Source organism: Centropristis striata, chromosome 7 (assembly GCF_030273125.1).
Source record: "Centropristis striata isolate RG_2023a ecotype Rhode Island chromosome 7, C.striata_1.0, whole genome shotgun sequence".
Classification (NCBI taxonomy): Eukaryota; Metazoa; Chordata; class Actinopteri; order Perciformes; family Serranidae; genus Centropristis; species Centropristis striata.
Window position 1 is genome coordinate 19,080,657 of NC_081523.1, and position 22,650 is coordinate 19,103,306.

Sequence of the window (22,650 nt, forward strand, 5' to 3'; positions counted from 1 at the left end):
TGAAACTTTGAAATGGGTCAATTTGACCAGCAACATAACATAAGAGGAGGGTTACATTTAGTCTCACCAGTCATGTCTCGCTTCACTAAATCGAAAAAGAAATCTAATCTCTGGATGGAAGAAAATGTTATTCTTGCAAATGACAAAATACAGAGAGAACACTGTAAATTGCTGTTTCCTTCTTCCTAATGGGCAAACTTTAACTTTAACTTTATGACACAATAGTCAAATCTTACACTTAATTCAATTGAAAACACCCAGTAGCTTCAGTTACTTTTTCCTTAATTAGGCTGAAAATTCTTAAAAGAAAGAAGTAGTCTTGACCAGTAATGAAATCATTAAAGTGTTCACGTGTTGATGAAGGCAGGAATTCACCTCGGCTTGCTGTCAGGCTGACAAAGAGAAAACACACTGTAGATAGCTCATTTAACACAACACAATGCTCCGCAGTGCCAACATTTCAAAAGAAAAAAGGTATCCACTACATCTTGGCCTGTTGAAATGTTATGATTGAACTTGGATCAGATCACATCAGATCTGCTGCCAGAGACTCTCAGAGCTGCCAGCACTTACACGGTCTTGGCTGCAAACCAATGTGTAGACATAATTATAAGATATACATAGTTTCAGTCTCTCATTCCTGCTTCACTTTCATCCAGGCTGGCATGCATCTTGAGACAAACCAGTAAGTATATACATACTGTGTGTCAACCCCACTACACTACTCTGTTTATTATAAACCTAAAAACAAGCTGACTTCTCATGAATGTAATCCATAAATAATTCTTCTGCAGATCTGTTTTATTTCATAATTCATTCCACTTTAAACTGGTGAAAAAATCTGCTTGCTGGCACAAACTTTTCAGTCCTGTTCAGTTCAGCAAGTGCATAAAAATAAGCAACCGGCTAGACGTTACCTCAAGAATACATCAGCATAATTCTTTGTGATGCAAGTCACACACAGATGTTTCTATAAGTCCTGTATGTTTCCAGCACTGGATTACCTTCCCCTCTGAGGACAAAATGTTTAGCTTTTCTTTAATCTTATGAACTTTACACAAACACAGCAAAGTAAAAATGAGCATGATCCTGAGACAAATCAATGATCCTGTGTGTGCATGTAGCAATCATGGCTGAGCCTGCCTTTGCATTGTTATAGGAATTTAGCTACATTTAGTGACATTTTGTAAAGTTTCATGTAAATGTAATACAGTGAATTAGTTGCAGACGCATCCCATGTTCTACACTCAGAGTGAAAAGTACCCTGGCAGAAGGTTCAGAGTAGGGTTCCAACTAACAATTATTTTCGTTATTGATCAATCTTTCAACTATTTTCTTGATTAATCAATGAATCGTTTGGTCAGGGAAATGTTTCCATTCCAGTTTTTCAAAGTCCAGGGTGATACCTTTATAAATGTCTTGTTTTGTCAGTCCAAAGCCTGTCCAGTTTAATACGACATAAAATAGAGACTAATTGTTGCAGCTCTAGTTCAGAGTCAATTCTTTTATCCCCACATCAATAAAACTTTTAAATAGTGGCAACAGCAGCTTGTTCTTTCAATGGATTTTAAGAGAAAAGGGGATTTTCTTTTTTTCTTATTATTATTATTGTTGACCAGTTTGCTTTTCTGTTTGCCTCTGTTTTTGGAATCTTGCTAGATTATTTATTTATTAAAACGTGTATGTATGCTTTCTTTGTTAGGAATGCTGTCTTTTATAGCTGCAGCATGGATGAAAAGCCAGAGACAAAATTACCCACTCTGTGGAACAATAAAGTTAATCTTGATTATGGACTTAAAAATAATTTACTAGAAAGCAGATGCAAAGGAGGAACAATAATGAAGTCAGAAGCAGATGAGACCAAGAAGGAACAATGAAAGAAAACAAATAGTTTGGAGACAAGTTCCTGACTGCATGGTGTGCTATTAGGTTTGCCCTCTTTAGTTCAGAGTTCGTACATGGTAGTGTAAGTTTGGTCAGCAGTGAAACGTACCATGGTCGAGGTAGAAGCCGTCGCCACAGCTGGCGACACACATATTGGAGCCCTCGTTGAGGTGGAAACCAGTCCTGCATGTGTTGCACTGGTCGCTGCGGCTCCCAACGCAGGTGTCACACGACGAGGAGCACTTCTTGCAGCGCTTTCTATCGTCACGGAAAAAGCCATTTGGGCACTCCGACACACACATCCTGGAGAGAGGTGAGAAAAAGAGGAACAGAGAGCGTCACAAAAGGTCAAAGTGGAACACAAAAATTGCATTTCTTACAGACGTATTCAGATCGTAGCTCAGACTGACTGTACAACACATGAAATCGACCTCATTGTTCCGAGATTAACAACCTCGATCACACAGCTTGGTATGATGTTAACAGGCTCAAAATGTAAAACATATGTCTGGCAAAAAACATATGCCTCTCGTGTAAGCCCATTATGGCCATGATATAGTGTGTGCACTTATAAATATAAGCTCATGTAAAATATAGTTTTATAGGACTAAAGCAGAAATATTTATTTATAATCACCCACTGTGACCTAAACTTCTTTTTCATGTACCAATAGCACATAATGAGTTAGGACAGACAGAAGTAGCAGGACCGAGTGTGTGCGTGCGGCTGCTATATGGCGAACAGGTGTAACATCTGTTGGATAACTTCACAGCCCTCCGTCACCCCCTCATTTCACCCTGGGGCTCCCTAAGGTGAAAAAGATCTGCTAAATCCTCAAGAGCACAAAACACACATACAGACACACACTCTCTCTCTCTCCTGAAGCCTTTTTCACACACTACAGAGTTTTCTGCCAAGAAACACATATTGCACGTGTGAAACGCATAGTCCACATGTGCACGTATGCACCAACATGCTTTTGTCCTCTAGCTTCAATACCATTTCTCCGCTATGCTGAAATGATTGTTAAACCCATAAACTTTGTGAAAACACTATAATGTTCCGCCCACGCCAAGGACACGACCAAATGTGAGGAAAAACTTTAAACAGTATTTTCCTGACCACACTGTCAGTGCAAGCAGATGGCAGTGATTGAGTCCTTGAAATCGTATAGACAGGAAAAATTGGTAAAAGAAGTCTGAAGGGAAAGAGTTGAATGCCAAGGGTTTTTTTTTTTTTAACATAACTGTTGTTTTGAATTTCTGGCAATCATTCCCATCAGTTAAGTAGTATATGATTATGTTTAAGTCCCCTATTTCATTAAAAACATCTGCAGACGTAGCAACATTTGTTTGGATTTTTGAAACCAAATGTGAGTACATCCAAATATTGACATTTTAAGAATGCATCGTATCATACACATATTATTTTGGGAGACTCCAGAAATGTTAGGAGAATGTTAAAAGTGAGATAACAGTAAATTTAGATGTTGATTTACCTTTGAATCCATTGTATTGTATGTTGGGATGCACGCTGAGAAGCACACTCTTTGGGGATATTTTGCATTTCTTAAAAGTATTATTTATTTGCGAGGAAAATTATAAGTATTTCTTGGTTGTAAAAACAACCCCCTACAGGGAAACAATAGACTTAGAGACTGAGACAGGTGTACATAATGGAAGAAATGAAATTACTGCACAATTGCAAATTTAAAAAATGATACGTTGTCGCTGTTGTATGCAAATTTTTTTTCTTTACTTTTTTCTTTACCCATGTTATTTTCTTGATATAATGTGGTTTCTCCTTAAGAACTTTGAATGACAATCAAAAATGTTAAAAACGCTAGACTATATTTGATCAATGTATTACTGTGACACTGAACAAAACAGATTTTTTTTTAAATACAAATGCATGAAACAGATTTACATTTCCTTAGTGTGATTTTCTTTGAACAAGCAGGTTACATTTCAGAAGTTACACATTGCTGGTTTTCAGAAAATGCGAATAAATACAAAAATATACTATTTTCCTCTCCAGATTTATTCCTAGTGACCTTGAACACAACTCTTAGAAAATCATATGGAGAAACTCTTCAAAAGATCTTTTTTAAATTTTAAATTCTAACAATTATAGAAACTTTCAGAATTAAAAATCATTAATTAATTATCAGAATTAAATATGTCCCTTATTTAACTTGTGCCTTCATAATTTTTACAACAAGATTCTTGCTACAGCTCTTTATACAACACTCAGAGATCTACACGTACACACAGAGGTGCGAAAAACCCTGCAAAGTTACAAAGACCCGCACACCTTTTGGGGAGTCTAGACCATCAAACACATATGTAATTATCCGAACATTAAACACCGCCAGCATCCCTCCTCCTTCCTCCCACCACACCCCCAATTTTCATTCATCAATTGCTCCCTGTGGTGGCAGAAAAGGGCAGCACACCTCTAAAGTGGGCTAATGATAAGGCAGCGCCTAAGCTTGCACATTCTCATGCACCTGCATTGCTTTGCCTTTTATTAGTGCAGAGACCCGCCGACACAAAGGCAATTACAACAGACTTTGATCCTAATGGGATCCTAAGGGCACACACAAATGTGCACACACACACACACACACACACACGCTAATTCACAGTCACACACACACAGGTTTACACATACTTTTGAAAGGGGGGAAGGGAGACACTGAACATGATGTGACCGACAGGAAACAGCATCTCCGCTATCAGGCTGACAAGGTCAAATTAATCAGGTCACCACCTGCACCGTAACTTCTCTAACCTTATTCACATTAAGCTAAGAAGCAACAGGGGCAAGACTTGGCCTGTGACCTTAAAGGGATAGATCACATTTATTGAATTTGGGTTGCATGAGGCACTTTTCCATAGTCAGTATATTACCAACAGTGGATAGTGGAAGCTAAGCAATGTGGCGCACATATTTCAGCCAGGTATTACACATTAACTTGTTGCCTTTGAAGCTGTGTCTCCTACTGTGTGAAAAAGCAGCTTTAAAAAGCAGGTAAAGACTCACAAAACATGTTGCTGTCTTGCTTTGTCTTTTCTTGTGACGTCTAATCTGGGAAGATGCTACATTAAAAATTAACGTGTTAGTCTAGGTCAATGTATTTGAGAAAAAACAGAAACATTTAAGAAAAAAACAGAAAGCTCCTACAGTTAAATACATTTGCCACCTTCATAAAAGAAACACACTGCCTACATCACAGCTCACCAAGCTTTCTTTACTCAAAGGTAACAAATTATGTGAATGTTTATGTTCATCCATGCTTCTTAAAAAATATGATGCATAGGTCAAAACAAAAATGTTGGATTTATCATTATAAAAAAAATAATTGTTAAACAGCCCCAGAAAGATTAACTGGTTGTTCTCTCCACCACGGACCATGTTTTCTACTCTTCAAAGATCCTTCTCTAACCAAATAAATAGCTGCATAAGGTTTCTTTTGATTCACATGTCAAGAAGTCACCAGAGGTATGAGTTTAATTGTTGCATTTAGCAAAATGTGCACAGAAAGTTTTCTGTTGGACTGCAGATTATTTGAATTCATTCTTGCATACCGAGTTGCGACATTAATGTTTCTTTGAAGCCTGAGAACACGGCAGGAATTATACAGCCCGAGCTGATTAAATCCAGCTATCGGTGGATTGGTATGCAGCGACATTGACTTTACCTTTCTGATTGAGACCCTCAGCTAATATTGATCCCTCTCTTTATGTGGCTGTCTCTGAACTCCTAGAGGACTTCACACTCTTTAAAACAATCAGATGTTGTTAAGATCACATATCACATCTTCTATCTGTAGCTTTGTAGCTCAGGTGCACTTTTTAAATTAGGTGGAGGGAAAAACTAATTGGCTCTGGTTGAGTCCGCAGTGCAATTAGGATTTTATCTTCATATATAATTTGAGAATCTATGAAGTGTCTCTATAGAAGTTTATCAATTCTGTCACTCATATAGTTGATGAGTCATATTTCACCTTATGATGATATTAATTAATTGTGTTGTTTAAGTCTGAATCTTTGTTTTAAGGGGAGAAACAAAAGCAGTGTGTAAATCAATATGTGAAAACTTCAAACAGTTTGGGTTATAAGAGAGAGACAACTTGCCTTTTTGATGTGTGTAAAATGAGATGCGAAAAACACAATAATTTCCCACCAAAACACAGTCAACAACAGTATATTTTTACTTTTATGTTCTCCAACACGAGAACAATATTCTGCTTAAAGTGGCAATAGAAAAGTTTTTTGATCTAACTTGTCGTTATAAAACAGATGTTGATTGCACAATGTAATGGCTGTAGGATAATGACACCATCGGCGTTTAAATTGGTTTTCTATAAGCCTCACTTTCACTATGCAATTCTGTCTGCCACCGGGTCCGATCTCCCGGGAAATCGATTTACGGCACAAAACAGAAGAGGTTATCGCTCGACTTGTGCCTGTACTTATGAAGGTAATAAAATGACTCTGAGGCTCTGTAGTCTGAACCAAGTGCAAACTCTTTATTGCCTCCCACATTGTCAACAGCAGCACACTAGACAGCTTCAGTCCTACATGTCTTACTTTTCAAAATAAAAGCCCCAGACACATACACTGAGAATTTTGCTTGAGATGCAACTCAAGAAAGCAGCTTACAACTCAACAAATTACAAACCAATTCCAAAAATGTTGAGAAGCTGTGTAAAATGTAAATAAAACAGAATACATCAAATTCAGAATCCTGAGTGTATATTTACAAATGTTTGAAGATCAAAAATACTGTCTTTTGTACTTTTGTAGGATTCTGTTATATTTATGTAAGACAACGTCCCCTCTTTTTGGGAATCTGGGTAGCTAACCGCAGGTAGCAGAAATAACTAAGTAACTGTGAAACCTGTAGTGTTACCAAGTAAAAAAAGACAAGAGGCCAGTTGACGGAGGAGGAAAAGCAGTCAAAGAGGAAGAGTGATAGAAAGATAGGTCGATAAGTAATAAAACCTGCCAACCTATTAAAACTACCTGTTAAGTAACATTTTACTGTGATTTTGGTTTCTTTTGAACAGTAACTCAGCTGGTAGCGGCAAATAATATATCCATCCATCCATTATCCTTAACCGCTTATCTGAACTCGGGTGCAATCCCAGCAGACATTAGGCGAGGGGCGGGGTAAACCCTGGACAGATTATCACAGGGCCGACTCATAGAGACAGACAACCATTCACACTCATTCACTCCAACGGACAATTTAGAGTCACCAATTAAACTTAAGCTGCATGTGGAAGCCGGAGGGCCTGAAGAGAACCCGCGCTGACATGCAAGAAGAACTGGCGAGCCTCTTGCAGTGAGCCGAGTGTGGCATCGTATAGCCCCAACAACATATGAAGAAGTTAAAAATGTGTCTGTTTCCTCTTAATACTGATTTCTTAAGCTTTCTGACCTGGTGTTGTTCTTGAACTTGAGGAAGAAGTGGAGGCAGTTGATGCAGTGATGGGGTCCAGGACCTTCACAGCCATTCTCATTGCATTCAGAGTCACAGGGGCCTGGAGACACACAGAAATAACAGTGTAAAGAGATGATACGGGTAAGAATAGGTTTTATAGTCTAATAACTTATTAACTTCATTTCATATTATTGCACTCTTTAATAATCCCCTTATTCTTCATGTGGCAGTGCAACTTACTATAATTGTGACAGCACAGTAAAAAAGCATCTGCCAAATAATTATGTTACTTTGCAATGCAGCTACTGTGGCGACCCTGTCTGTGTACGGCTCTGGATTTATCACTTACCGTTGTACTCCTCTGTGAACTCATCTTCAGTGGGCGTCAGCGTGTCTGTGGAGCGGGGCTTATCGCTGCGCAGAGATGAGTACGGGTGCACAGAGGTGCCATACAGGACCAGTGACCACTCCTTCAGCTTGCCTGAGGAAACAGACGCATTGTAAAAGTCAAAGTTTCTCTTCAGTCTGTCCTGATGGTGAGCAGCTGAATATCATTTAATGTTTATTTGATTTGGTTTTTTTTTCATACATAGACTTGTCATTATGGTCCGCAAAAAAAACAGATGTGTATTCTAGGCAGTCTGGGTAGGTTTTTTCCCCCTTTCCTTAAGTTATATCTATCTTTCACCTCTCTCTATTTTCAGGAATTTTAGTTACCATAAATAGATTACATTCATAATGATACACATTTAGGCACATGTTAAATGGAATACAGTGATGGACGTAACAGCTTTTTAGCAACAGCTCCTCTCTATTTGAGACTTTATTATGTTGTTAAATTAGTGGGTCATTTGAGCAGTTAAGTTCACCGCCTAAAGAGCAACATGTGTGCTCCTGCTGGTCCGACACTCAGTCCAGAAAAAAATGCTCTCCTGTGTCTTCTAGTTCTACTGTCTGTGTAAATTAAATTTTAAAACACAAATGGGTATGTAGACAGTAAATCTTTTTCTAATTAAAGAAAATAGAAACATTGTCATACCCGGTACTTTCTGGCTGCGGAGTTGAGAGGGTGAATCATAGATCTCTAGGACCCAGTCGCCTGCCGCCTTCTCTCCCCAGCAGTGGGTGGTCATAAACTCCCAGTTCTTAAAACCCTCCATGGAGTGATCAAACAACCTGCACATCAAAAAAACACACACACACACACACACACACACACACACACACACACACACACACACACACACACACACACACACACACACACACACACACACACACACACACACACACACACACACACACACACACACACACACACACACACACACACACACACACACACACACACACACACACACACAAAGACATCAGATGAGGAAACAACTCAAGTACTGCAAATAGCAGTTCAAACAATCTCAACCACTTAACCAAGTACAATCACAGTTTCTGACAAACTGCGTGCAAACATTGTACAGAAGTGTGGCTTATTTGAGGTCAACATGAACTGAGTACATACAGCGCTTAAACGAGACTCAGTATTTAATCCCCTAGAGGTCAACAACATTTTATGGTGTTTCAGCCCAGATTAAAAATGATTCTTGTTAACAAAGGGAACACAGAAATCCACATTTTTAGAGAAAAACACAAATTTATTTCAATGTAATAGAGAAACATCTCATTTGGTTTCTGTTCGTATCAAGCCCATGAGTCACAACATTTTAATTAAGGAGCACCTTGACTCACATTTTGAGTCACAATAAACAGCTTTTGCTTTTAAGTTGATGAGCAAAAACATGGGTTATTCTAGTTGAAGAAAACTATCTGACAAGAAAAAGTATATTTTATTTTGGTACATTTTGTTCCCTGTTCTTTGGGTATTTCATTGCAGACAACATCTCACAACTTGTTTCCTTACCTGTTGGCGAGCAGCTGAGACTTGGTCCCTGAGGGTGAGGTCAGATTGATTGACAGGTCCCCACGGCGAGGGTGTGTGATTGTAATGCGTACGACCACGTGCTCCAGGTAGATCACATGGTGGTTGGGGTTGTCAGTGCATCCTGTTGCCTTGTACACCGACCGAACCACATGCTCTGGACGGATAGTTCTGCAGGACAACATGGGAACCAATCAAAAGGTAGACATTAGGAGAAAATACACATTAATATCTACAGTCTGTTACTTCTCACGCATTAACTTATAAAAATGTGACCAATATAGTCTTGAGTCAAGTTATCAGTTAGTCTACTGATGGAAATAACAAAAGCCACTCACAAGCAGCTTCACTGACTAATTCATAAAACAGACTTATGGACAGTAGCCGTGTTTCCATAAAAGTCTAAGCAAATTTTGAAGCCAAGTTTTGAAATGTTGTAATAAAGAAAATGCGAATAAGGGACGTTTGTTTTGATCGAATAAACACAGCTGCATAAATGTAGTTTAGTCAGAAGATGGTGGTGTAAAGTATTACTGTAGGTTAATGCATCAGAAAACAGTAGAAGAAGAGATTGTGCAAAGAGAGAAAAAACAACAACGAAAATGAGGTTGCTAATCGGAAAACTCTGGCCACCCACGAGAGGAAATGAAGAGAAGCCTTCAGGGATTGGGTTCAATTGGGCAACTTATAATTGCTCTTTCATATCAGCTCATCTTGTCAGTAGAAACAGCTGATCAGTCATTAACTAAAAGACAAAAACTACCTCAAGCAAGCGTAAAAAGTTATATACGCATTTTCAACAGTTTTATCAAATTTTGGTGTTTCCATCAGGCATAGAAATTTGCTGATGGAAACATGACTATTGTGGCACTAACCAAGGAGAATCTGGGTGTATTAGTACATTTGGTTGCAGACAAATATTTTAGAGAATGCATCAACCAACAAAAACCTGGTCTAAAGTCACAGTATTTTCCTACTTTTTATAGAGTGCATTATTCAGATAGTAACATGTGCCTCCGCTCTGCTTGTTACACACCAATGGATGCACAGCAGCCCTCCTCCTCCGCAGTTACAGAGATTATTGGTGTGTTTGTTCATATGAACTCAAATGGAATTGGGAGACAACAATCGGATTGGTTTAATTCATGTAACCCCCAAAACACACCTTTAATGAATGAGTCTAAATACACTTAGACTAAAAGACTAATATTCTGTGGCTGTCTCTGTACACTGAGACATTCTGATGAGTCAACTCTCACCAGCACATTCGGTGACTGACATAAAACTCAATACTAGTTTTCAATACACTGAGCCATCCCTCAAAGCAATCATGTACTTTGCACAAAAGTCCATATTAAGGTTTTCCATTTCCCAAAGCTCAACCAGCCAAAGAAATGAAGAACCATGAGCATGATAAGAAAGACAAGGAACATTATTTGTTCTTTCTGCTTCGCAACAGAAAGCCAACGCAAACACCTAACGACCCTATGAATAACATCTGTGGTATGATCTAATATAATAGCGCTACACTGACAGGTCCAGTACAGGGGACAATGGACCCCGTCTTGCCAGAGTGAGGCTTTTGAGAAAGAGTCATATATTGCTTCTTCACAACAGTGAACACATGAAGCAGCTGAGCCAACTCAACACATGAACTCACTGCAGCACTGGATCACATGCAGGGCTGATCCGCTGGAAACTAAAACAGAGCTGGTGAATTACACTTGCTCGCAAAATGACATAAAAGGATTACTGTAATTATTTTTTGTAGGGTAGAGGGTTGAAAGACAATTATTGTCAGTGACTTGAGCTTTTTGATCCTGTATTGGAAACTGTTTTATTAGTCTCACTGTTGTCAGGGTTACAATGACGGTGATGACATTTTTAGGGCCTAAGTGCACAGCACAGATGTTTATCATTGAGAGGAAAATTACCCCAGGACAATTATCGGCTGGTAAAGACTGCCTTTAGCTGTGCCATGAAGATGGAGCATTTTTCTTGGAACAACATATTACTCAAACTTGGCTCGGGGATTAATTGAGATGAAGAGCAACACAATTGTGTGTATTTGATTACTAACAGTTTTTTCTTTTGCCATTTAGACCAAATGGTGTTTGTCGAGAGCCACAAAGATTTTAATTACAGTCATAAATACCAGCTTTAATCATTCTAATTGTTTTTCCAAAAGTTTAGTGTGAATGTAACCATCTGAAATTATGAGTAAGTGAATGTAGGATCAGTCCATTGATTATTAATTATGGCTAAATGGGCCAATTTGTTTTTAAAAAGGACAAAACTTGACAAGATGAGTGTAATGAATTCCAATAAGAAATGCATTGTGAATGTATATTTTCCAGCAGTTGGGGAGCACGTCTGCACCAGAAAGTGCTTAGAAACCCCCCTATTGTTAAAATATACATAAAAGTCTATAGTTTGTGATTGTAAAGTTTCATGAGGCTGTGATTTTCCTAGAGGTCACAACAGGTAATTTCACATAGTGAGGTCAAGTTGAGAAAAAAGTTCCTACTCGAAGGAAATGGCTACTACATGGACTAACATCATCCTACATGAAGAACATGGGCAAATTAAATCCACAAGAGTCTCAGCTTTCCAGAAATATCCTTAAAGGGGAAAGCCACTTTCATTCAGATAGCTTGGGTAAAATGGCCATACCAGTTTTTCCCTAGTCAAACTTTAGTCCAACTTCGGTGATGATTGGTACCAATGGATTCCTTAGATTGTCTAGTTTCATATGATAGCACTCTAGCTTTAATACTGGGCCTGCTACAGCCACTGAAAGACTGTCACACCATGCCGGATTGTTATGAAGTTAAACACTAGTGAAACAGATTTGCCTGTATCACTTTAATCAGCTTAATAAAAAGAAAGGAGTCAAAGTGGTTTATTATTATTATTACTATTATTATTATTGACGTGTTATCAATTGTTTTTCAAGAACACGCAGGTAAAAAAATCCATAACAATTTCTCCATTTGTCGCTCAAATTCATCTGCTCTTTGACATAACTCTTAAGGGACTCATAGTCAATATAAACATAAAAACCACAGAAAACAGAAAAATACACAAGAAAACTGCATGAGCTCAAGCACACATTTTGGAATGAATAACTAGGAGAAAACAGTGATTGTCTCTTTCGTAAGTAGTCGATGACTGCTTGGAAAGCGGACAGCAGTAATGGCTGGGGAGTCTAGGGCTGATATCACAGCTCTGGCTTCTCCATGACACAACACAGATAACTGAAGCATACGCATGGGACCGAGCAGAGCAGATGCACAGCTGATTACCACCAGCCTGATTGCACATAGATCAGGCAGTTTTCCTGGTGCGTGCTCCAAGTGGAGTGAGGCGAGCGATTGCAGACAGACATTACCAAACGCAGTCAGAGGGGCCAGCCAGAGGGTGTGTGGGAACACAGGAGTGAGGTGACGGCTGGTCTTGTGTAGCAAGAAGCACAGAACACACACACATATACACACACATAGATGAACCAAGAAAGGAAAAGACGCATATGGACCTGCCTCCAAATCACATTAACAAAATAAGACGAAGGCACAGTCACACATTCATGATGCAAGTGGGCATGCAGACATTTATACGCAATAAAGTGGTTTGTTAAGGGAGAAGAATGTAGGGCACCTTTATACTGTTACAAATTAAACTTTGATGACTATTTTGCCTTTGTTCCAAAAACAAAACAAAACAAAGCCTTGTGTTTCCTGGTGATTGCCTACTTTGACTTTTTTTGCCTGTCATTTGGCTGGATGGACGAAGTGTAATTCTGTTTATGAACGAGGCTTAAGCTCCCAGTAACTGGACAAACGTGTGACTGGTCATTTCACACATCTCTAAGGCGGCTCATAAATACACTACACATGGAAAAAGGAGGCTAAAATGACAGTGTTGCTTTAATTTCTTTCACGCAGCAGCAGTGGTAATCGCTCCTGAGCCAACACACATTACATGAGTATGAAGGTTTGAGCACAACTGCCTCCGACACTAGCAGGACTTTACATAAGCCTCATATGGACTGACTTGTGCGCTGGGGCAGAACAGACAGAATGACACTGATAATGCTGCAGTCGCTGGCCACCGAGCCTTCAACTGAAAGCAAACCAGTTCAGGGCCCAAGTTCAGCCAGCCAGCCTAACACAGAACAGTGCTCAGGCTTCCAGCTGCATCAAGAATAACAAGCTGTGAAGCCCTGGCTCTCTCCTTGTGTGTGTGTGTGTGTGTGTGGGAGTGTGTGCGCGTAGTAAAAGTCTTATGTGAGAACCACCCTGCCAGAACTAATGCTTGGCCCCTATCAAGATACAGCTTGCACAACTGCACTCTCTAACACATGCCCGTGCATAAAACACGAGGGATAGAAAAAAAAATTGAGAAAATAATGAGTAATGAATAATGAGTACGTTGGTCCCGTAAGCCTCTTTCACACATAGTTTCTGGAAAATTACTGGGATAACCTTTCACTATTCACACATGCACTACAGTCAGGAACGTTTACGTCTTTCCGGGGCAAAGGACAGTCCAGCAGATGGCGGGAATGCAACACTTATGTATGCCCACCGCCATGAAACTCAACACAAGAAGAGGGAGATAAGGCAAGGCTGGATATAGTATAGTATGTCAGAAGAAAAATCTTTTTTATTTTCAGGAACATGGCGGGCAAGGATTGGTTTTGATCCGGTGAAACTGTATTTGTAAACTATTTGATATTCCACAAGTCACCCACGAAAGCATTGGAATACATGCAAAAACAAGTCAGACTGAGGCAGCGGTAGAGCAGCAACTCCAGTGTTCTGCGAGGAAAAATGACTGTTTTTGTCTGGCTTTGAAGAGAGAATAGATAGCTGCTTCAGTAAAGGATACATTTTTCTGTGTTCATTTGTGCGTGTTCATTCGTTGTACCTTATTTGTCGATCTGCGCTTTCCACACAAACGTGCTGAGTAGGGACCTGCTTCCATCGCTCCGCCTCCTTCACCATCGCCTCAGCGTCCATCAAACCAAAGCCGTACAGGTGGCTGACTGTAGGAAACAGTGAAAAGTCACAGCTGATCAGTCCCCTCTAGAGCTGGCTCTGTTTCTCACACTAATGACAGTTTATCAAAAAAATACATTGTTTCCTGAGCAAGATTTTCGGTTATTTTTTCATCTTTGAATCATGAAACATGAAATATTTGAAAAGAGAGGCTCAAATTAAGAATCAGTGACAAGACTTCTGGATGAGCTTGTAGCCCTCCTTAAAGGCATCTGGTATATCGTTTTTAGAATCCTAGTAAAGCCTGTTATCTAAGTTATTACAGAGTCCAAATGTGTCCTAAAGCAATCCAAAAAATTCAGATCATCAACTGTCGACATATTATTAGTTGTCTTAAAGTAAAAAAAAAAAAGAAAGTTTGTAAACCACTAAACTTGTGGGTACAGCAGCTCAAATATGAATTCCTTCCATACTTCTCCCACCCCTCCTTCCCTGCTCTGTTTCTCTTTAGTTCCTCTTTGAAAAAACAGTGACTTGGAAAATCTCCAAGCACACTAGGCCTGCAGCCTGGCTGACCCCTAGTTCTCACTGTGTTGGTTTCTCTCCCTCATACACACACACGCAGGTATGCATACACACTTAAACACGCACTCACAAAGTTACAACCAGCAACCACCACACGGACCCTGACAGATGGCAGCTGGTGGTGCAGTAGTTAAGCAAGAATTAAACCTTTTTGTAAACTGTTCATCCTCCCCCTAAACAAATTTAACAGAAAAATGCAAATTCATTTCTCTGTTTTTTCACATTACATCCAACTCTTAATCTTAAATACAACAGTTGCTTAATAGACAGAAAGAACACCAGTTGCATCTATTTTTTTAAAGCGTAAAATCACATTTTTATCTGTTTATATTTTCAAACTTGACCTTTGTTCACTTATATATTTGAATACAATGTTACACAACTCAAGATACCAATAAAGACATTTAATTTTAAAAATGCTTCCACCGTTGTTACATTCAAGTTCTACCGATAAGTATCTTATTTTTATATATATATATATATATATATATATATATATATATATATATATATATATATATATATATATATTCTGTTTACATTTTAAAGTTAAACTTCACCCATTTTCATTTATATAATTGATTACAATGGTGCAATGTTACACAGCGCGTTTTACACATTTCATTATTTAAGTAGGTCTTTGCATTTACATTTTTGGTGTTTATAGATAGATTGGATCTAGATTCATGCAGTTTTGTTGTGCTGCTAATAAGATATTGAGATTCTCGTGTGTGTGTGTGTGTGTGTGTGTGTGTGTGTGTACCATTGTAACCAGCTGCATTGGTTTTCCAGTCAGGGGCGCTGAGATGTCCGGCTCTCGAGGTCTTCACAATTATGTGCTGAACATCTCTCCATGTTAGAAGAGAACTGTTGGGGAAAAAACACACACACAATATATTTATTGCAATGTAAAAGCATCAAGGGCGAAGGACAAGGAACTCACAACTGATCATGAACTAAGTGATCAAATAAGTGACATAAAGATCTGCTTTATGCACACGCTTAAAACAGACACATGCATACATTTTAAATAACCAAGGTATGCACATACGTAAATGACAAGGTCAGGCAGCACTAATGATTTAAAAACAGCAGGAATGATGATCGGAAAATGTTTTAAATAATGCATTATGTTGTGAATAGAAAAGCAGAACACGGAGAGAAAACAAATGACAAAAAGGAGGAAATGGAAAGTAAGACGAGAAGAGATATCGTCCTTATGGGAGTAAATTCAAACTCCACAGGATGGAGGAGGATAGGTGGATTAAAGAGGAACATAAAAAGTTGAGAAAACAAATCACAAAGAGGAAGAAAGCAGATGAAATGTAAAACAAGGTAAATAAAACAGGAATATTCAGTAGGTGGAAGATTACTGAGAGAGAAAATTACAGAGAGGCATAGATGCCCGTTCACCCATCCCTCGTTTCTCAGATCTCACGTGAGATCCATTATGAGATGGCAGCCATGTGCCTCAACTGCTTTGATGTCCAAATGCTACATTAAAGGGAAAAACCAGGAAGAAGTGGGTCACCAAGTTTCCTGGGATTCCCTTCCATCTCATATGCCGGCCAGATGCTCTATTCCCTTCCCTCGTGTCACTCCCTCGCCATCTGAGACCTCCACAATCTGCACTACTCTGAACTTGTTGACCTAAAACTCATATTTGCACCCCGACAGTCAAGATTAAAAAATTTGAGAAGATACAAAGGTACGATGTGATGCAGGGAAACTGAGAACGACAGGCAGAAAATAAGTATGACAGGAACACAGTGTTCCTTGGCCTGTTGAGCTGCTTGCATAAGAGCAGGTTCTTTCACGTCTTCCTGTGATCTCTGAAAACCAATAAATGCACTAGAAGACTTTTAAAATCCTAAACATCTGGGACAGGTCTCAGCATCAGACAGTCAGCTGCGGACTTTCACAAAATACATAAAATACTCCTTCACATATGCACTTTATTGCACAAATGTTCAACTTGTTCAATGCAGTGTTTGGTTTTGTATCTTGTTATGTTATATTTCATTTATTATATTGTTCTCTGCATATATTGCATTATATATCTTAAGCACGGGCCCATGAACAGTGACAGGCTTTGACATAGTGGCCAAACTGTGGAACTACAATTTCCAGGTCCGTCACGTGATGCCATGGGGCCCAAAAAACCTTTTCCATGAGTTTCTGGCTTTATGACATGATTGTGCTGTACAACCACTATTTAGAGTTTCAATCCTGAGGTCTCTGACCTTCAGGACACAAGGATATTAAGTCCTAAACTTTTGCACACTCCAAGACAATGTGTGCCAAGTGTCCCTGCTGACCTGCCCTGTTTGTTGCAGACCAGTTAAAAAGATCTTCGTCATCAATCCAAAATCAGAATGAAAGTCTGTATTTTAATTCCAACCATTTCATTTCTGGTTTTACTTAAAAAGTAAGAGCAGAATTCTGCTATGCTGAAAGCTGGCCATCAGAGCCTTGCAGCAGTGGAAAATAGCTAAACTTTTAGCTGTCTTCCTCCCTTGGCATTTAAGAGAAGGTAATCAAATTTAATGGAGTGGCGGGTCAACCTTTTGCAGTTGTCACAGTTCTATATAAGACAACCTGACGTCTGATGTTAGGGAAGAGATCGGGGAAAAAAAAACAGGAAGTCCTGCCTGCACTGAACCCAAGATATCAAATCCTTGTAATGCCAAAAATACAACAGTAGTTAAGACAACAAAAAAGGATGTTACACATGTTCAGAAAATCACTAATGGCCTTAATGAGCCCACACTTGTCAAAGCCAAACATAGACTAAATAAAATAAAATATCAAGTAAAAAATAAATAAAGGATGGTAGCACAGATAAGTGCTATGAAAAGTCAGAATAATTAACGTCCAGATCAATATTAATAGGCTTAGCTGCCAGTGTGTAATTATGGTGCCATAAATGTTTTATGGTCATTAATTAAAAGTGACTTTGGCGTCGTTATCTAGGCCACAACAGCCTTTCAATAAACAAGCCAATACTAATTAATGGGATAGCTCACATACTGGGGAAAACTAGCAGCAGATCAGTCTGCTATAGGTTTCTTGTTGCTTCTTTTAAGTGTTATTATGGATGAAAACACACATGGGTAATCTGCAAGGAGAACGCAAAAAGGTTGAGGAGGAAGAAGAAGAGGCATAAAGTCAAAAATGTAACAAGTCCATCTCACCTTAGATCAAGCCAGTGATGGAAGATTACTCTCTGAATGATTATTAGCGTCTTTTACTCTCAAATCTGGCACTTTAGATAAACTTTGAAGCAGACAAATGGAGTTTTCTCTCACTCATCTGTCCCTCCTTTGGGTGCTTAAAACCTCCCACTAGATGAGGTTCTTATGGTGGGTTATCCTTGCTCATTTATTGTTTATCCCTCCTAATATCCTCACTGAAGTACCCTGTCTCCATGTTCACTCACTTTTCCATTTCTTCATTTCCAAGGACAAAAAGAGAAAGGGAAAGGGAAAGAAATCAAAGTTTCTGAAGCACTAAAACTACTTGCCGTGCTAGACTCGAGCTCATAAAGAGATAAATCATGCGCAGACTTAAAACATCTCAAACTTGGCAACATCTACAGAGAACGAAGCATGGGACGGTTTTCTGAAGTAACATGTTCCAATCCCCTCTCATACCATGGGGAAAGACCTCACAGCGGAGAGTTTAAAGAAGTCTAGCGTAATGGCGTCTTGACATGTTTATCACAGAGAGTTTGCTTGCTTTCATTCACCAGATAAGAGCAGATATGATCGGTATTGCACAGATTGTCTAAACCTTTTCCCTCTCGCTCTTTCATCCTCTCCTCTATGCTTGCATGTGCATGCATGCAGGTTTATCCATGTGAGAAAGTGAATGAAAGAGAAGAAGGAAAAAAAGAGCATTTGCCTTGGAGGAAGGAAAAAAAGACCATCGTGACAGTGATGGAGGCACAGCACGCACGGCAGAGAGGATGTGAGGGCGAGCAGAAGAGAAGAAAGCAGACAGGCAAGAAGCAGTGTGTGATAATCTTGTTGAGGAAACAGGCTTATGTGCCCAGCACTGCCTGGAAACCGAGAATATTTTCTACTGGGGAGGATTTGGATTGGATTATCCAGGTTAAATGAAGTGACCTCAGCTAACTGAGCCGCTCTACATGTGATGATGGGGTAAAGCCCAATTCAGAGTCACTGCACCTGCACTGCACTTTTTAAAAAATTAATTCATTTATCACAAATAAAGCACAACAGGTTTCAAAGAAGGGAAGTGCAGGCCGCTCACACAAAAAGCAACCAGGCCGTCTAGAAGGCATAAGGGCAAGGCAGCACATTGAAACCAGTTGAAAATAAAATGCTTTTTAAAATGTGTCTGTCTTATTTTTCACATCTTTGAAGGTGCCAACTTTGAAATTGGCACTCCAGTCCCCTCTAGCAGAAATGTTTGGCATGAAAGCATCTGGCCCCAAAATGTCTGTGGGTAGCCCGGCTTGCTGCAGGCAGCATGAAAATCTGCCACAAAACCAAGAACTAAACGGTTTATAGATCTAAATGCAACAAAAAACTGCGAAATTCTGTTTGGAATCAATCGCGCAATATTTTGCCATAATAACGATCAACATTATACAGGTGATGCCATTATAAGAATTATATCACAAGACAATCATCAGCGATATGTCACAATTTTTGCATGGACAGGAAAATATATCCTTAAGACTGAAAAGCTTCTACAGTAATCAAAGTAATCAAAACCACGGGAAAGCACAATATTTGTTAAAGGTACAATATGTGTAAATCGTATTCTGCAGTAAAGAAAAATCTCACCATGGGCACGTCAAAAACATTTTTTGTGACAATTATGATAAGAAAATGATCATTCCCTCCAATATCACGAATCATATTGCAATTTAAATATCAGTCAAGATAAGTGCAATCAAATGTTTTTTTTCCAAGGCATGCAGCCCTTGTCATATTCTTTAACTATTCATCTATTCTTTAGGTCATGAAGAGCCTTTTGTTTTATAGACCGAGATAAAACACTGTGTACCAAAGTGCCACGTACCATCACTGGAAGAGCCATAAACAGACAGAAAGCACAACAGTTCAGAGTTCAAATACCCAAGTTTTAAGATCCCGAGATAACATTGTGATAAACTACGACAAACTACCTAGTATAAGTTCATGTTTTTAGGACTTTTCAACTTTATTGCCCAGTTTAAAACATTTGTGATTAGATAAATAAAAAATTATTTAAATGCAATAAGTTACATTTGGGGCTACACAGTGGTGTAGTGGGAAGCACTATCGCCTCACAGCAAGAGGGTCACCCGTTCGACTCCGGCTCTTCTGTGTGGAGTTTGCATGTTCTCCCCAGGTCAGCGTGGGTTCTCACCGGCTACTCCGGCTTCCTCCCACAGTCCAAAAACATGCACTTAAGGTTAATTGGCGACTCTAAATTGTCCGTAGGTGTGAATGAGAGCGTGCTTGTCTGTCTCTATGTGTCAACCCTGCGATAGTCTGGCAACCTGTCCAGGGTGTACCCCTACTGCCCCGCTGTAGAATATACAATAATGAGATAATGAGCTCTAATCATTACATTCTCAAGCCCACCATCCAAAAACACATTTACATTTGTTGTACTGCTCAAAGTGAAAGCGACATGTGAGCACATATGTCCTGCAGAATGTCTATGACCTTTATGTCTTTGATATGTCTCTGCACACATGTAGCTGGGATTAAGGGACTAAAACAAATATAGCTTTACCATATATGTAAATGCATCTCCACCGCTGACTTGACAACAATGTATTTGTGAGAAAGTGCTTCACGTGTTCCCGGTATAGATGAAGAGGCCAGGGGACAAGAGGGCATTAGGAGGTAAAGAAGGGTCAAAGGGATGAAGCAAAGGGATGAGGTTAAGTGGATCTTACTTTGCCTCCAGGGCCAGAGCAATAATGGCTGCAGCCATGGGAGCGGAGGCAGATGTCCCTGTGTGACTGTCTGTACATCGATGTCTCAGGTCTGTTGTGATCTGCAGATAGAGGGAGAGTGAAGACAGAGTTAGACATGGAAGGAGAAAGGGATGAGGAGGACTTACTGGAGTGGAGAAAGAGAGAGACAAGACACAACCCAGAAGAAAACACGTGAAGAAGAGGGAGAGTGGACCGTTACAGATGTGGAGAAACAGTGAGTGATGGCAGGAGGAGAAGGAGAATGAAACAGACGGACAGAGACAGAGATTGCAGTCATGAGGATCAGGAGGATTTAGGCACACCTGAAAATCACATTCCAGCTTTGATACACACACAGCCTCACAACAGATAACATATACACACAGAGATACTCACACACAAAGTACACAAATCAGCAGTTTTCTCAAGATTTCAAGGAATCATTTCAATCCCAAGGAGAAACCAAGGACAAAGAGTAAGAAGGAATAAGTAGCAGTAAAACGTGTTGTTAAAGCGCTGTATGTTCGCTTTGATTGTATGGACTTTAGACGGCCAACTAGTTAGACAGCTTGACAGTCAGTCAGCCAAGAAAAGCTTGGCTAACTTCCAGTCTGAGCCCTCATCAAAGGCCCTTTCCTGGACCAAAAAGTTTGAGGGATTATCTAAAGAAACACACACACACACACACACACACACACACACACACACACACACACACACACACACACAATCCGAAATGGTTTAGTAAGAAGTGAAAGTGGTCCAATAGCGTTTAGTAAACAGGACAGTGTGTGCTCAAGTAGATTAGACTGACATTCAGATATATGAGGTTCTACTGTAAGTGTACAAAGCCGGAGGGAAACTGTGAAGAATGTGTGTTTGTGTATGTGCGCTTGTCTGTAGCATCAGTACGAGGAATGTAGCAAGACACGGCCAGACAAGCTACCTCACAGTGGACAACTGTCAGTGTTCATCCCAGTGGATCATGGGAGTGATTTGGGCAATTTGGGTCAAACCGGGCCACACAACATTGGAATAGCATCTTGTTGTAATCTGAACTGAAATTACACATTGCGTGTGCAAATTCTTACATTCTTTAAAGCTCCAAATCAAAACATGAGCAGTATCCAATGTAAATTGATAGTTATCTGGGACAGGGAGATTTAAGCAAGTCATTTTGGCTCACATTTAAAGCATCTTCAAGCGAGTTATTCAAACTGCTAGGCCAGATCTATTTTTTGGCACATCAAGATTGTATTCAGATTGATTGAAGAAAGTCTGGACAGCAAGGAAAACACACGAAATGTTGTTTGAAATGTGATTCCAATAGGATTCCTACAGATGTGGCTCAGTCTGGATGCTCCAACTGCTCAATTGGATTTGGCAACGGCCACAGAGCCTGCAAAATGTCCCCCACTGCATTCTATAATTGGTAAGCCACGCATCGTCACTAAATGTCCAGAGGATGTTCCCACTCGTTGCTGCTTTGGATATGGCACCCCACTTCTTGCTACACAGAAAAGTCCACCATGACTGCAGCATGGATCCTAATATATGGTACCGCTGGTCCCCGGTGATCCATACAGCCTGATACTGCTGCAGCAAAAAGTGCTAGTGGACAAAAGTGTTGGTGTTTCCATGGGCACTACCACCTTGTGTGGAAAAAAATATCTTGATCTGGTTGCATTTGTTTTGTTTGTTTTTTTGTTTTTTTTTACTATTTTTCTGTTTTAAACACAGCTGTTTGCAGGATGCATAGTAAATTCTGTAAATAAAAATATTCTCCTGCTTCCTTTTCAATGGGTAACACACTTATCACTGCAAAACTTTGCCTGGGAAAATGTAAACACAGG

At 39.6% G+C, this 22,650-nt stretch overlaps 1 protein-coding gene across 3 annotated transcripts in view; it reads right to left on the minus strand.

Annotated features, from left to right (window-relative positions):
* The window catches only part of pcsk5b (proprotein convertase subtilisin/kexin type 5b), a 91,498-nt gene that overhangs the window by 36,617 nt on the left and 32,231 nt on the right, over positions 1–22,650 (minus strand). For all 3 annotated transcript variants that reach the window (XM_059336993.1, XM_059336992.1, XM_059336991.1), the window contains exons 9-16: positions 20,777–20,877; positions 15,620–15,723; positions 14,201–14,318; positions 9,254–9,442; positions 8,375–8,511; positions 7,685–7,816; positions 7,333–7,435; positions 1,994–2,187 (exon numbers count right to left, since the gene is read on the minus strand). In XM_059336993.1, coding sequence (XP_059192976.1) covers positions 1,994–2,187; positions 7,333–7,435; positions 7,685–7,816; positions 8,375–8,511; positions 9,254–9,442; positions 14,201–14,318; positions 15,620–15,723; positions 20,777–20,877 — 1,078 coding nt within the window. The remainder of the gene's footprint in view (positions 1–1,993; positions 2,188–7,332; positions 7,436–7,684; positions 7,817–8,374; positions 8,512–9,253; positions 9,443–14,200; positions 14,319–15,619; positions 15,724–20,776; positions 20,878–22,650) is intronic.